Below are 16,679 nucleotides of genomic sequence, written 5' to 3' on the forward strand. Positions count from 1 at the left end.
TTCTTTAAGTGACAGTCGGCTGCTTTAACAATTAATCATCTGTTAACTGGAGGTTTTAAAGATGCTCTTTAATTTATTTCTACCCATCTCTGATTGTCGGTTAAAACATTTTAATCAGTTTAAGTCTTAACAGTGGTTAATCGATTTATAATTATTATTAGCATCACTATTCCAAATTGATGATTGAAAATGAACCTTGCATTTTCAATCATCAATCATAGATTTTTTTTTCCGTGCTGAAAACTGGGAACCAGAGCGTGTCTTAACAGCAGGATTAACAGCATCAGAGATAAAAGAAAAAAAATACACAGAGTATATGTAATTTCAAGTAGGTGGGATAAAATACACAAAAACCCTGGTCTGGTCCTTTACGACTTGCTGCTGGTTTGTGCTCTGTGACAGTGGCGGTCTGTGAAGGGCTGGCACTGAGGGGGCACAGATGGAAGCCAGCAACACTCATCTTCATGTCCCTGGCATCTTCGCATAATTAACACATCTAAACGCCACAACCTTCTCTTCTTTTCCATCTCATTTCTCACATTCAGAGATATTTTTGTGCGGCCTGCATTGTGCGGCTGCACACTGTTCCTGTCCTACTTTGTTCATACAGCAGCTTTTGTGGCGTAATTCAGCACGGTTGGCTGCCGATGAGATCCCCCCCGGCTGAGATAGGTCTATTTGATCATCCCACCCCTAACCCTCATGGCCTCTTAATGTCTGCGTCGTGTTGGTAATAATAATGACTGACAGTGCCTGTTCTGTGTGAGCAGATAATCTTTGCTGTCACCTGACAGAGACCCTTGCCACCATGTTGAACAGTGAGTCAGAGAACACAGATCCCCTGCTTCTGACAGGGATTTATTCATTCAAGGCACCATGAGATGTATTAGATTTACTGACAATGAAGTAGTGAGTCACTGCAAAAACAGTCTTTCTCAACAGCTGTGTAAGTAAAGTAGACAGTTCTATTTTAAACCCTGGTAACATATAGCCTATTGACGAGATCGCATGTTAAAATGAGTCTATGGAGTCAGAAACCATATCAATATCACCAACTTGATCACCTGCCTTTTTCTTTTGCAAATAACCATCAACTAGCAAAACAAATAACATTCCATCTGCCTCAGTTATAACCCTATGTTTAATGCTAATTAGTAAATGTTAGCATGATCACGCGCTAAACTAAGATGGTGGACATCACCAACCTGCAACACATCATTGCTTAACATTACTTTGAAGGAATGTTAGCATGATGACATAAGTGTTTTGCTGAAAGTATTGCTGTGCGGCCTTACAAGTATAACAGCATGGCAGTAGACATAAGTTAACTCTTTTTAAAATATTGCAATGACGATATGACTTGCAATAAATTAATAAACACTGAAATGCCCACATTTGCTTTTTTATCCTTCTTCAACTGTCGTGCTAGCTAACCTCACAACCGCCACCGAAGTGACAATTTATCTGAGGGTATATGACAGTTAGCGGGGGCTTCATCTTAATTATTTATGTATTTATTTATGTATTTATTTATTCAATGTTTATTTGTATTGAGACAAGTACATAGCATAAATTGATACTACACAGCCGGCTTTCCTTAGCTACCAGCAAGGAATGGAATCGCACGCTGTCTTCCAAATACACAGCTTTGGCAGCAGCTGACTTTAAGAGCACCGCTGCGCAGCACGGACAGCATCTGAGAATTTCTACCTCTTGCGGTGTTGATTTCAGACACGATGAGCTTTGGCATTTATAGCCAAAGCTCATCTGCAAGGCCTGTCCCTAAAAGGGCCTTTAAATACATCAAATTCAACAACAAATACACAACAGACAATCACTCAGCAACTCAGCAATACATACAGGCAGAATATAAAACACTATCTGTGATACAGTATAACAAAACACCATAAAACAAAAAGTACCAGATCATTCATGACTACACAACTGATCCCTCTTCAAACATTGCTTCAGTTTGAGTTTAAAGTGATCCCCCTCAGGATCCAGTGTGAGTTCTGTTTGGCCGACTGCTGTGAATGTATGAACCATCCACCCAGGGCTCCAGCTGATGGCTCAAAGGTTCACATACTAAGTGTGAATGAATGGTGTGTTTAAATAAAATGGTTTTCTCATTCATCCTGTTTCAGGCAGTCTTTTACTTTGTGTCTGTCACGCATCTTTATATCGCCATGACGATTAAAAAATTAAGTGGACATCTGTATTCATCATATGTCAAATATGTCACAGGGGGTCTGGAGCTGAACCCATATAAATCAACATTGCAATATACATTTCCATTGTTATGTAATAAATCAAAACATTTTATACAACTAAACAAAAACTGTTTTTGATCACATTTAGCTTATTATCATATATCATTAATTTGGACATTGTCTTTAACAGTAACAATACATATATCATCTTTACTATATTAAGACTAAATTACTGTTCCCTATATGCCATGCTAATGTAATTGTTTCTCTGCCTTTTGTTAACAAATTCATTGTGTATTGTACATCCTCATCTAAAAGGATTTATGTGCAGCAGTTGCTCTGCATCACTCCCTCTCCTACATGAAGGCATCAAACGTATGGGCTGTCAACAAGCCTGCTGCACAGAGCTACTCCCTGTCAACACTGGTGGTCTATGATAAGAAGCAACAATAACCATCCAAACACAGAGGGGATAACAACTGTCCTCCCACAGCCTTGTTTCTGTATCTTACCATCTCGCTATCTCTCATGCTCTCCGCACTGATAGACTACAGTCTGTTAGCCAAACCAGTAGTTCACTAATGATATCATTCAGGGCTCCAGCTATCATTCACATCCCACACAGTGGCAAGAACAAACAGCAGCCCTGACTGCATCTCATCTCTGTTTCCCTCCAGATAACCCACCCCTGAGACTGCAGGCAATTAGGAAAGAGAGGAACACCACTCCATGTACTTGACTTGTCTCGTCTTCCCCACCAAAGTTGTTTTGTGTGTGTCTGAAATCAACACCGCAAGAGGTAGAAATTCTCAGATGCTGTCCGTGCTGCGCAGCGGTGCTCTTAAAGTCAGCTGCTGCCAAAGCTGTGTATTTGGAAGACAGCGTGCGATTCCATTCCTTGCTGGTAGCTAAGGAAAGCCGGCTGTGGCTTTTGATTGGCTGGAGTTGAGTGGCAGAGAGTCAGATAATGGGGAGGACTGTGGAGCTTTTACCTCTGAAACTGAACACTGACGCATTGTGATTCTGTACCGAGCTGCAGAAAGCCAATTCAGTTAACAGTGACTTGTAAAAATCTGAAAGCACACTGCAGAATGTACAGAAATGTCTCGTTTCATCTCAACGTCTCTGTTGATTTCACGCAAACATTCACTCCCTGCATTTCCTTATGCTAAGTGAGCTTGTTAAAATGAAGGAAAAAAAGGCACATAAAGCCAACTTTGGTAGAGCTTGTGGCCCACGGGACACTAAGATGGCTTTCCTGCACAAATGGTGCCATTCTCATCTCTACCTGATTCCCCTAAGCCATGTCTCCGAGGACCTGTTGGGAGAGAAAGTAATTTCAAAAGCAATTCTTTGCTTGAGGCTACAAGGGCCTTTTTTTGATGGATGAAGGCTCTCCGACAATAAAAAGGTACGGCTGACAGAGGTAATTCTTTATTAGCAGGCACGTAATGAGGATTTACTCTCTTCATCTTTGCTCCTCTTGGCCCTGAATCTCTTTCCCTCCTGGCTATCACCACCTGGGATGTGACATTGCTTGGAGCACCGGCCCCATTTACAGTTGGTCATTTCTGAAGTGTGAGCGGGTCAGGGAGGACAAGGGTTGACAAGCAGGCAGCCACCACTCCGCCTTACTGTGACTTAAAGACAGAGATCGTAATGAGCGCAGCATACTCTGCCTGCCTGACCGAGGTCCATTACAACGCTCGTTAAAACACAACTGCCAAGCGACCGAGGAGCAAAAAGCAAAGCTAAATTAGCAGAGTGGGAGCAATTAACATTGAAAGAGCGTAACGTCAGCTCACTCTTTAAATGAATCATATAAACCATGTAAAGACAACATAGTCGCACTCCTATGAGGGAGAAAACAAGGATTTTCTCTGCCTCTTAAAGTATGCAATCTAACAACTTAAATGTGCCAGTGAAATTTCAAAAAATTGCAAAACTGTTGAGCTTGAGAGCAAAACATCAAACTTGCCCTTCGTGCTGTCATTGGCACAATGTGTTCACCGTTATACCACAACATTTTATCATGTTGTTACGGGAAAACTGAGGAGATACCTCAGTTTCCTTGTTCCTTGTAACGAGTTCACTATATCACTATATGTCTGGGTTTTTTTAAAGATTTTTTTCCTGGCATAGACACCTTTATAAAGCAGTAGACAGATAGGAAATATGGGAGAGAGAGGGGGATGTGACATGCAGCAAAAGACCTCTGGCCGGAATCGAGCCGGGGTCGGCTGCGTATGTGGCATGCGCTCTAACCACTCGACTACTTGCGCGCCATATGTCTGTTTCCTGAGATCACACGTTATTTTTGTCATTATCACAGACTAACAAATCTTTTTCAGTTATTGAGTTATGATATCCAGGATAACGATATAAATAAACACCAAGTTTGTGAAGAGCTCATAACAGCCCCCCACAAATCCTACTTAATCTAAAGTCCAATCATAATAACAATACACATCACTGCCTTTACTGAGGAGCTCTCTCATTGAGTACACAGTATAATTTTATTTCTATATCAGAAGTACCAAGACAGGTGGCGTTCAGGGCACTTCCATGAACAAGCAGAGAACCTGACACATGTGGAGCAAGAAGAACAGAGGACTACAGGATAAGCAATCTCCCAACAAGATGCTGTCTTTCGCCTCAGCATGTTGGGGCGCCTAACCTGTCTGAGCTGTCTGGGCTGATTGGAAGCCACTTGCCCTCCTGCAGGCGGACAAGGCAGCAGAGACACAGTCACCAGGAAGGAAATTGAAACTAATAGGGCTGCACAGCACTGGGACAACAGGTATGCTGTGATGGGTGGTTTGCAGTGGAATTAATGGAGCAGTAATTGCAATGAAGCAGGTACTCTTACTAGGGTGGGATGCCCTATATACACACACACACACACACACACACACATAACATATATAATATATTTAGGCTTAATGTGATATGTTGAAATCTCTTCAACAGCACTTAAAAAAATGCTCAGACTGGGTGACTAAATCAGAAATGATAATTTTGACCTAGTACATTGATGTCAATACTGCAACAATATCGTATCGGGATAACTATTGGTATTTCACTGGGACAAATGACTGTAAAATGGTGGCTCCAGCAGTTGGGATCACATAATTTTTCCTCAGCGCAGATGAGTGATACCGTCTTATAGGTGCCAAGTCCTGGCGCACCTGGCTCTTAAAGGGAATGGGAGACGACACTCGGACTGATTTATGTTCTGCCCAAAACACAATTCAGTTTTGGGCAGTACTGCCAAGTACTGCCACAAATGGACATGGACACACCCTAAACGCACCAGCGCTTTGCACTTTAGACCGTCTAAATAGGGCCCATTAAGTCACATCAAGGTATTACCATATCTAAAATCAAAGACAATAGTTTGTTTCATAACGATATAATATTGACATATTGACCAGCCCTGCAGTTAAAGCAAACTCATGAAGCAGGACCACTTTAAAATTTGGGCACAAAGAAAAAACAACCGTCACTCCAACTGATATAATATTAAGCAACTTGAAGATGGCAAATTAAAATGTATCGAATTACAAAGATCAATATGTTCTTCTATGGAAGGTGGGGACCCTCACACACCCAAATCAGATTATTTATCTGCTATAGTGACGAGGCGTGAGGCCCAATGCCCCCGCGAGTCAGAAGCCAATGGAAATCTTTTTTTTTTTCTGACTCTCTCTCTCACTCTCTTTTTCACTGAGCAGCTCGATGCCTTTAGGCTGTTCTCAGACTTAGCTGGTAATTACACATGGCATCCTGGGAGTTCTGGCATGTATAATTACTGGCGAGGATAAGCAGCCTGCTTGAGGGAGGCAGGACACAGTTTTCCTTCGCCACAGTTGTTGAGCTGGTTCACCGCTCCTTCGCCAGCTGGACACAGTGTGGCACTCCTCCAGCCAGATGTCACAGAGCAGGGAGATAATCTTGTCCAATAGGACATATGAATCAATTCCTGCCTCCTCCCTGCATAGGCTCCCTTCCTTCTCTACAAATCTTCAACTCTCCTTCTCCACCTCCTTGCTCTGTGAAAGCTGCTCTGATAAATATTCGTCTGTGTAATCCAATATCCTGCGCATCATAAGACAGGGTGAAGAGCCAATACGTGTCACAGGATTGATGGTGCAGAAGATTTAAAGGCATTCTTCACCATCTTGTTTCACTGACTAATTGTAACATGTCAGCTTGCAGGGTAATGTCTTTCTCTCGCTACACAGTTTGTGGAATCAGATCAAAATGGCATCCTAAACATACACTTACAACCGTTTCAGGATTAAAAAGCAGCCCTCCGTTTAATTGATTTCTGCCTTATGCACTTTAAAAAAACATTTCTTTTGTCAAAAATGAGACAAAAAAACCTTCTGTAAAGTACGATCAACGTCTTTAAATTACAAAAATCCACAGTTTAATGACACAATTTTTAACGGTTTTGAGTGTGACATCAGTAGTTATCAGTGTGAAAACACAAACCAATAAAGTTGTTTTCCATTTTCTGGTTGAGAAGCATTAAAACATCAGTTTGGTGTGAATATGTGCCACGTTACTGATAAAAGTTATTAGCTTTCATTCAGTGGACAAGGTTATGAAAACAGCAATGCAGTTAGCTAGCTAGCTAATGTAGCAAGTACAATGAGCATGTTGACGCGGGGGGAAGTTGTTCATTGACTTTCCGGCGCTGCATCTTACCGATTAGGTAACGACGCAGCGTGAAGTCAACACTCAACAGACTCAAACCATCGATATCACAGCGTCGTACCGCTGAGCTGCAGGATGTGTGGGAAGAGACGCTCTGATGCTCAAGTTTCAATCGGCCGCATTACTGTACTGACATGCTACAGCTGGCATGTCTGACATGATAGCTTTCAGGGACAGCACAGGTTTATGTTGATGTATTTCACAAACTAACTTAACATCTTTATTCTAAAGACACCTCCTGCCTCAAACCAGCAAGCTTTGGTGGATAAACACTACATTGTAATAGTTTGTTGGCAGATTAATCAATGCTAAACTGGTATCCATGAAAGTACATAGGAGGAACATTTACTGGCAGATTACCTCGGTAGAAAATATTGAATCAGATTTAGAAGTAAGCAAATATTGTGAGATAACATAATTATGCTGATATTTAAAAGAAAGCAACATTCAAAATTTAGACTTAAATATAATTATGCAGTATTTATTAATTTTATTAAATTCTACATAAAGAATGACAAGGAATGAGAATACAGTGGAAAGCTGTAAATCAGTTAAATTATGTACAGTATTTTGCTGTAATTTTACAGCTTCCAGCCATGTTATCGTTTTTTTTACAGTGTGGTTTTGCAGTATCTCACTCACAATAGACACGTGCATAAATATTAATGGGGTGCTTTTACTATATGGAGAGCCAGCATGTCCAATGCTTGCATAATATTGACTTGTAGACCTGTGGGACGAGACTTCAGAGCATCAGCATATTTATTTCTGATTTTATATCCACCTTTAAAAAGCGGCAACTCTTTGCCAGAAGCCCCCCTTTCATGTTGTTGCTGTCGACCGACAGACAAGCGGCAGTAAAATGCTAATAAATTTGACTGGGAGTGCGCCAATGCGCACTGCTCTGATCTGAAATTCCGATTGATGAATTGGAGCACTGCGAGACTCTCAAGGTGAGTCAGACTCCTACCAATTTAGACCCCCCTTCCAAGGCAGTCCCACGGCTCGCCTCATCTCTCACTGACACTCCTGTATACGTCCACACATGACATTTCATTTTCTCCTGCTTGTCATGGGGAGCCGTGAGTGTGTTCGCTTCAGAAGCGAAAACAAAGTGGGGAATTCAGTGGATCAGAGTGATGAACCAAAGAGCTGCACATTTCTACCAAGTTCTACCAAGTATGGGCGGACACTGATCGTATCTACTGCAGACTAGAGCTGCATCGATTAGTTCATGAGGTGAATGAAAGAAAAACAGTCAGTTATAATGATAATGAATTAATTGTTTCGGTCATTTTCCAAGCAAACGTCAAAGCATTTGCTTGTCCAGCTTCATGACTGTAAGGATTTTCTGCTTTTCTATGTCATTTATGAAAAATAGTCTTTGGGTTCTGGACTGCTGGTTGGACAAAAGAAGCAGGTCTTTTTTTTTTTTTTTACATAGACAAAACGATTAAACAGTAATCGTAAAAATAATCTTTAGTTGCAGCCCCACTGTACTGTAGGCAGTGTAATGGCTAAATAAATTGTCCATCCATAATTTTTTTTACGAGCTACTAATTCTACTGAGATAACAAACTGACATTTATCTTCGCGTTTCTTACTCTCTGGTAGTTATATCCTGACATACAACACTGGCATCTGAGTATTCACTGCTGCCCACTCTCATTATTGACTTTTCCTCTTGAGGTTCCTCGCGGACAGGCAGCCTGCAGGTGGATTTTTACTCCTTGCCATTTCCAACACAACAGAGACCCCGAGCCAAGGAATTCAATGATTTAGTTTGTACTTTATCCAGTCTGGGATTTGTTCAGTACTCGTGTCAAAGCTCCATTACAGCAGAGCCTGAGGCAACTCTGCCTCGAGTTGTTTTGTTGAGTTTTAAGTGTAACCTCCAATGTTGTGGGTCACCGTCCGGCTGAGTTGACCCCTGTGAGGCAAACCGCTAAACTGTTCAATCCCTCCGGCCTTTCAGATAATAAGTGATGCCAATTATGAGCGTACATGCAAACACGTGCATGCATGAGTGGACGTACACAAGCTAGAGGCATCGAGAAGAGCAGCTTGATTTAATGCTAATTGGTGTTGCCTGGAGTGTCTCAGCCGAGCGAGGTGAGGAAGTCAGCCAGCCACCTTTACCAGTTCAGACCAGTGAAATCAAACAGTCCACAAAGAGCTGCCTGGCTTGATATATAACAGCAGACATGTCACTGTAACAGAAGCCTGCTCTTTCCATATTCAGTGATTAATTTGATCCGTCGGCGTAGTTAGTTTTGAAGGACACACAGAACCTGCTGGTTTTCATCGCAGTCATTAAATAAAGACTATATTACAACTCGGATGCGCGGTGAATGCAAATGACCACAATTTGTTAAAAAACCAGCTCTGCTCTGAATCCAGGAATGAAAAGCACTGGTGTAGTGTCACAGTGACCAATTACCACACAGCCACTTGAGCAGGTTTGAAAATGTATTCTAATATAATGAAATTCAATTTTGACTGAATGAATTATAAGAGGCTGACTCGCACTGCTTATGCCATGGTGATAAATCAAATATGAAGATCAACGTGGTTTTGAGGATGTGCCCGCCTCCAAGAAAACTCAATTTCAGTGCTAAGACTGCCATCTAGTGGCCGCACAGTGCAGCAAGCAAACAGGCCGATAACATCCAGTGTATGGTTTATAGCTTTTTTGTGTGCTAATGAATTAACAATATCATCTCATTAAATAATCCAATGCAACACATTGAGATGGTCCTCAAAAACTTCAGAAGCCGTTTTAGTGGTATATGAGCCCATCTATGGCAGTGTTTGTGTTGGTTTAAAAAATGGCAAACTGAATGGAAACCACGTGAAGGGGATTATGGCTGTCACTGCAACTGTTGTGGACAACATAAAAGCGAGAAAGCATTAATTAAATCAGTCATTTTCTATAAATTCAGCTCTGCTAGAACGACAAGGGATGCAGAAAAATACATCTACACATTTTGAAAAAAGTCAAATATTGATTTTTCAGTGTTGATTTTTCCTCAAAGGAGTCGTGACAGGAATAACAGGATTTTTTTTTTTTTTTTTTAACTTGGGATTTGACTGGGCTGTATCAATATTACACGCTTTACTGAACACTTTGATGAGTGCATGGTAGCAGAGTGAAAAGAGCAGGCTGCTGCTTACACTGGGTGTAGTGGCCACCACAAATATTGAGGTCAAGTCTAAACATGTTGCAAGTAGCAAAATCCACTGTAAATTAGTCAAATAACTCAGAGCTGACCTTCTAATATGTGCCCATATTTATTCTTTAATTACTGCATTTTATAGATCAAAACAAATGTTATTGTTAACTACAAATTCCATCTTCCAAAGATTAGCCGTATGGCATCTCTCCCATTTTCAGTTTATCTTACAACCCTGATTACAAAAACGTAGGGGTCGAGGCCAAAGACATGTATTTCATTGAATTGTTGAGATGCAAAATGGCACGGGTGGGGGGGGGGGGGCCTAGTTAGCTCAGGTAGCTGTGCAGCTACCAGTCCAGACTGTGAGCTTGGAGCACCAGGGAGTTAGCATGCTAACTTCAGTAGATGTCAACATAATACTGCACATTCAGTTGAAAATTCTAGTTAAGTTTTTAATGTTTTCAATTCAAATTCGCAAATATTGCATCAAAATATTAGTTTTTTGTCAAGAAACATTGGGCAGGCCGAATTGAAACTTATTGTGGGCTCACTTTGGCCAGCCCTGCTTTATCGTATTTTTGTTTTCAAAGTGGCAAACATTGCTACATCCTTGCTCGTGAAGTTTGGAGTTTGGAGTTTATTTATTTAAAACAGGGACAATGCACAAAAGAATTATTTTTGAAAAATAAGAAAAAATGTATTGAGCCAGGTTATAGCAATTTTGCTAGTTTCCGCCTGTATTCCCTGGGCAGGTAAGAACAGATGAAAGAACAACAGTATTAAAATCGTTGAGATATGACAGAATAAAAAATGATGTGATGGCCATAGTATTTTAAAAGTAGACAAAACAAACTAACAGAAACAGGGAACAAGAGCACCAGGTCATGAAAATGCACAACAGAGCTTAGCACAACAGCACATACTCTCTCTTATTTTCATCACACATTCAATCACAAGCATTTAAACACATACATAGATGACAGTCCAACCATCCCCAATCCTTGAACAACCAAGCCTTTCAAGAATGCCCCTTTCAAAACGCATTCATGATACCATTACCTGTTACCAACAAACATGTTCCAAACAGGTTTTCATTTTTCATTTCCCCAGTTGCCCCCAATCCAACGTGTTGCTCGCAACAAATTCAGAATAAGCATATATTTACAGGTAAAACATTAAACTTACTATCCGGGTAGTGTTTCTATTTGACTAAATGTCACAAAGCATGAGTGAATTATCACATTCTACTTTTCACAGCACCTCAAACTTTTTGCAATCGTGGCTGTGTGTGGTTAATGGTGAGGAAACAGACTCTTGGCTTTTGTAAACTAAGAGGGGCAACAAATTCTCAGGTCACAAAACAAACATTGAAAACAGCAAACAAATCAAACAGCTATGATTACAGCCCTTGGTGGCTTCACTGATAGAGGGCTATTCAAGAATGTAAAGCTTACTGTATGCCATTATCACTCCACCTCTTGCTTTAATTCAATTGAACAAGTAAAAATGTTGGACTATGAGGATGACTTGGCTCTTATTCTCTGAGTCAGTGGACCAAGCTTTTCTTACTCATTCCAGTTCAGGAAGTCAAAGGCTGATGGAACATTTGCAGTTTGGGGTCCTACACTTTGAATCAGTTAATTATAACCTTTTCACGCTTAACTCATTTCTGTAATGTCTATTTGATTTCTACAAGGAAGTCGGAGGTCCATAAATCTTCTGCTCATAGACAAAATAGACAAAAGAAGTCAGGACAGGGTCATCAATCCATGTGAAAAAGACCTTTCTGTTCGCTGCCAAGACACCTGAACAATCCCACAATGGTCCCTTACGATCCACAAATTCTGACCAGCAGAGAAGTTTCAAAAGTTTCAAAAGCTTGTAAACGAGCGTCCTACAGTAACTTTCCACTGGTATGAGTCACAGTCAGTCAGGGTTTCCACTAAAAGCCTTAACTTAAAAAAGGACAGCATGGTGCAGACAAACTGGCAGAGCTAAGCAGAAAGACAGACACAACTTGCTGCCAGTGTGCCATATTCTTTCTTCCACAAAGGAGAAATTATGTTTTGGCTCAGTAGCTGGGCATGACTGAATGCTGCATGTCACAGTAGGAGAGAGCAAGTTATCATATGCTTTGGTTTTTATGGCCCGGAACTGTGGTATATTCTCCTCCTTTTAAAAAGTAGCTAAGACCTATTTTTTAAGTCTGGCTTTTTGGTATAACTTTGCTGGTATCTTGTACCTTATTGCACTATTTGCTCTTTATTCCCATTTTTATTATTGTTTATTTTCATCTAATCTTGTTATGTTAAGCACTTTGATCATAGCCAACTAGCCCTGGAAGAGAGAGCCGAGTGCAGAGCCAGACCTTCTGGAGGAAGAAACACCTGTAGTCATATCGGATTCTGCTCTGATCCGAAGATATTTACCGACAGTTGTAGATAGGAAGAACATTTACTCTTCTCTCTATATAATAATTTGGGTGATGAAAAAGAGGACTCATCTTCACTCCCATTTATCAATCTAACTGCAGCAGTGATCCGCAAAGTGTTTGGCGGGTGTTTATTACCTGTAAAGTTTACTTGACTTTATGAACGTAACATTACAGAGAGGAGGGGGGGAAGAAGGGAAAGAACTCACATGTCTGGTAAGTGCTGAGTTCAGATGCAAGCCCCTGAATTCAAACTTGTACATACCCTCATTGAGCGCCATTGCTTGGTAATTATGTGGCTAATGTACAGTAAAGTAATTTGATTGCTTGGGTGCAAATGAACATTTGCACGAGTAATGTGGATTAACACAAATGGTCCCGTGGTGACAAGCGACAAATGAAACGCACTGTGACCTTGAGTAAAGTGGAGGATTTCTCTGGGTTTGACCATTGTTCCAAACATTTGGGACAATGTATGTCTTGTACAGCATTTTGTTGTTTTGTTGATATTGTGACGTAGATGGCAGGAAAAGAAAGAAAGAAAGAAAGAAAGAAAGAAAGAAAGAAAGAAAGAAAGAAAGAAAGAAAGAAAGAAAGAAAGAAAGGGCTGACCAACTTTTGTCTGATCCGCCCAAAGCCTCTATTTTGCCATATTGTTTGTCAGATGGCTTAACTAACCCCACCATAAAACACTGGGCACCCAAATGTCAGCACATCTAACACAATATAAGCTAATCAAAGAGCAAACCATGCTGCACGGTGAAATTTGTTGTTAAGTCATGAAATCAGTCATGAATAGGCCTTAGAATGCCTTGGAGAGATGTTATCATACTGCACACCATATGTGTGTGTGTGTACTCTTCCTCTATCAGCTGGGAACTCGATAAACATTCTCGTCTAACAAGCAGCTGTTGTGCAGACATCTCTTGTTGACTAAAAACACAACTCGTGATGAACAGCGGAATGAAGCCACAGATCTCAACAGATAAAAAAATGACCTATTTATACATACTTTGGTTTTGACTGAGGATCAGGGTGACAAAAGGGGGTTAGTTGCCTCTAACAGCTGGATCGTGACTGTAATCTCGAAACAATTTAAACTAGATCATAAAGTGTGCTATTACAGACATCTAGCAGCTGTCTTCAGACACACGTGAAGAGGCTGAGTTTGCCCCTCTTCTAGTCTGGTTACCACCTTTGAGTCAGAGGCAGACAAATGCTGAAGCACCCTGGAACCACAGACGAGAAGGGAAAAAAGTATCAACAGTGCAACGTGGCATTGAACAGCTGACTGGTTTCATCATTCAGGCTCAGTTCCTTCAAAAGGCTGCTTGTAATTTTAACCCCGTAAGCCATGCATGCTGAATTACACCAAATTACATAGTTAGAGAGTTTATTGCATATATCCAAGACTGTTGCTATATACACAATTACTATAAAAACTTACTGAGATTTTATAACAAAACAATAATTGAGAACCAAATGATACATTTTGAGAATTGTCATTTTAGTCTAAAGGTGCGATATGCAAGAACTGACCACTTGTTGAAACAAGGTCACTCCAAACAAATAGGGTGCAGTATATCACCAGATTAACCGCTAACTGCTAACTAATGACTAGCTGTAGCTGCCGTTAGCTACCTAGCTCATTTAGCCGTGGTATTAGCAGTTGAGACAGCCAGCAGTCCTGACTTGGAGCACGGAGTGTCGGTTTTTCGCATGCTAACTTCGGTAGATATCCCTGCAACACAATACATAGATGTCATGTTGTTGAATGTTTTAGGTAGGCTAATTGTTAAATATTTCAAACCAAATTTCTGATATATGGCACCTTTAAAGCAAAAATGAAAAACATCTGCTGGTTTTAGTTTCTCAAATGTCAGCTTTTCTTTGTCATATACGACAGTATAACATTGTTGGATTGTACTGAAAAAAAAAAAAAGCAACGTTGGTCACTGAGAATCCTGTGATGGAAATCTTTACAATGTATGACATTTTATAGCCCTATTTGCATTGTACTGTCATATCTCCATGGGCCTTATAACAGGACTGTTGCCAGGTACACCACACACACACAATCACAACTCATAAGATACTCACTGAAATGGTTTAAATCTAAGCTTTAGCATCAGCCCCTGTGTGTGACCTTTATGACCGTGTCCAGGTTAAACAGAGCATATCTGACTAACTGTTACATGTTATCAGGACACAAAGTGCACTGTGGTTTGTGGTTATGTCATGAGGTCAAGTGTAAACAAAGACTGCTGTGTAGTTACAGTAACAGGTGTTGAGTCCTGGAGTCTCACCTGCTTGGGGTCATCGTAAAAGACACCGATGGAGCTCAGCTTTGGCCCGATGCTGCAGCTCTCTGTGTAGGCTGCACCGCAGTCCTTGTATGATCCCTCTTTAAATTTATAAGCAATGGTAACATTTCTGATAGGAGGTGGCCCAGTCTTTATAATCACGTCAGACAGTAGTCCTGAGTACAGCAGGAAGCCCCCGATGGTCACCATCAAACACACCAGGAGCACGACAGCCAGGAGCAGCAGAATTAAATCAGACATTGTTTCTGAAAGCGGTTCGGCTACAGTCAATGCAATACTAACAAAAACCTGCCGAGCCTAAACGTCCTCCCTCCGGGACACACACCGAGACTCTGCTCCAGCACACCCAAAAGACACCAGAGAAACGTGTCTGCTCAAGAGAGGATGTTAAACGTGGTTTTCAGAGTCGCAATTGCTGACACGAAAGAGGAAGCACTCGTTCAAGTTGACTGTAAGGACAGTTTGTTTATGGGTATTTCCCCAAACAGTTGAACATGCTTCCTGTATGGACCACTCTCGACTTCAGAGGAGGGAGGAGTCAGCGTTTTTTCTTAAAGGACGTACTTAATTAAATAAATGACAACATCGAAATATCAACTTTCCATAAAATACACACCTATGAATAAATATAGCTCCCCTTGATCGATACAAATCTTAGTTAGTCACCCTAGCATACGCGTTTATGGATACACACACCCCCACGGTTCATCACAATGGTACAGCCCAGGTGGCTGCGAAAAAAATGATGTAGCGCTGGGGACAAAATTAGGCGATTTCCTGTATTTTAATCAAATTATTTACTTTTTTTAGTAATTTCTGTGCTCCGAACAATATGTGAGGGACTTATTTAAAGAATATTGGTGCTGTTTTTGCCGTCAAAACGGTCAAACATTGAGGGTTTTGTTCAACCAAAGTCCTGCTGACGTAAAGTTCGTCGAACTATGGAAATTCATTGAGGACAAAATATGAAGCGTGTCCAGGCGATTTTAGTGTGTCGGCACAAATTTGTAAGCCAAAACAAGTTTTGAGAACAAGCGGCAGTGTTATTATAGCATGCCTGACTTTCAGAATTTAAAGCTGCTTTACTGAAGAAAAAAAAGCACATGGGTACACAGTTATTATATATATCATGTGAAAGAAATATAGTTTATTCGACAGGCAGTGTTAACTAAAGTGGAGGTAAAAATGATATGTATTGCAAATCTCTTCAACCACTTGTTAATTGGACTTTTCAGCTCACCACATGAAAAGACTTCCATTATGCGGTTGTTCTTGCAAACATTTGATCAAATAATTACTTATGTATGAGTTCATTATTCATGCTCCTTTTAGCTTTGTTTGACTCTCCGTCCGCCAACTCCTGTCGGAGAGATCCCAGCAGCTCAGACTTTAGAATACATTAAATACAAAACAACCCGCTCAAAGAAGCTAAGTAGAATCAAAGATACTTCCCCAAACACATCTGGACCCAAGTCAAGAACTTTTTTTTTTCTTCAGTAGTAGATGTGAGTCCACACATTAAGATAGGCCCGTCTCTTACGGGATGTAATTTACAGCATTGTTCATCAGCCTGTTGCCAGTTTAATTTATTGGGATTTAGGATCATGAAAGCAATGAATATTCCAAAAGGTTTGTTAATTTTTTTTTTTTTTTAGGGCTGTCAAAGTTAACTTAACATCCTCTTAACGCCGTTAATTCTTTTAACGCTCGATTAGACCTCGGTATTAAAAAAAAAAAAAAAAAACTAAGTCGGTGGCACCTGTAGTCTTGATCCAGAGGGTGGCAGAAGAATAAGAAGCAGGGTTGGCGTTCGGGA

At 40.7% G+C, this 16,679-nt stretch overlaps 1 protein-coding gene across 1 annotated transcript in view; it reads right to left on the bottom strand.

The window, feature by feature from the left end:
- tex264a (testis expressed 264, ER-phagy receptor a) overlaps positions 1-15,377 on the bottom strand; it is a 79,548-nt gene extending 64,171 nt beyond the window's left edge. Inside the window, exon 1 of the mRNA XM_030420827.1 lies at positions 14,846-15,377. Within this exon, the coding sequence (XP_030276687.1) occupies positions 14,846-15,103 (258 nt within the window). The 5' untranslated portion in view covers positions 15,104-15,377. The remainder of the gene's footprint in view (positions 1-14,845) is intronic.
- Positions 15,378-16,679: the final 1,302 nt, after the last annotated feature.

The sequence above is a fragment of the Sparus aurata genome, chromosome 6 (genome assembly GCF_900880675.1).
Source record: "Sparus aurata chromosome 6, fSpaAur1.1, whole genome shotgun sequence".
NCBI classification, from domain to species: Eukaryota; Metazoa; Chordata; class Actinopteri; order Spariformes; family Sparidae; genus Sparus; species Sparus aurata.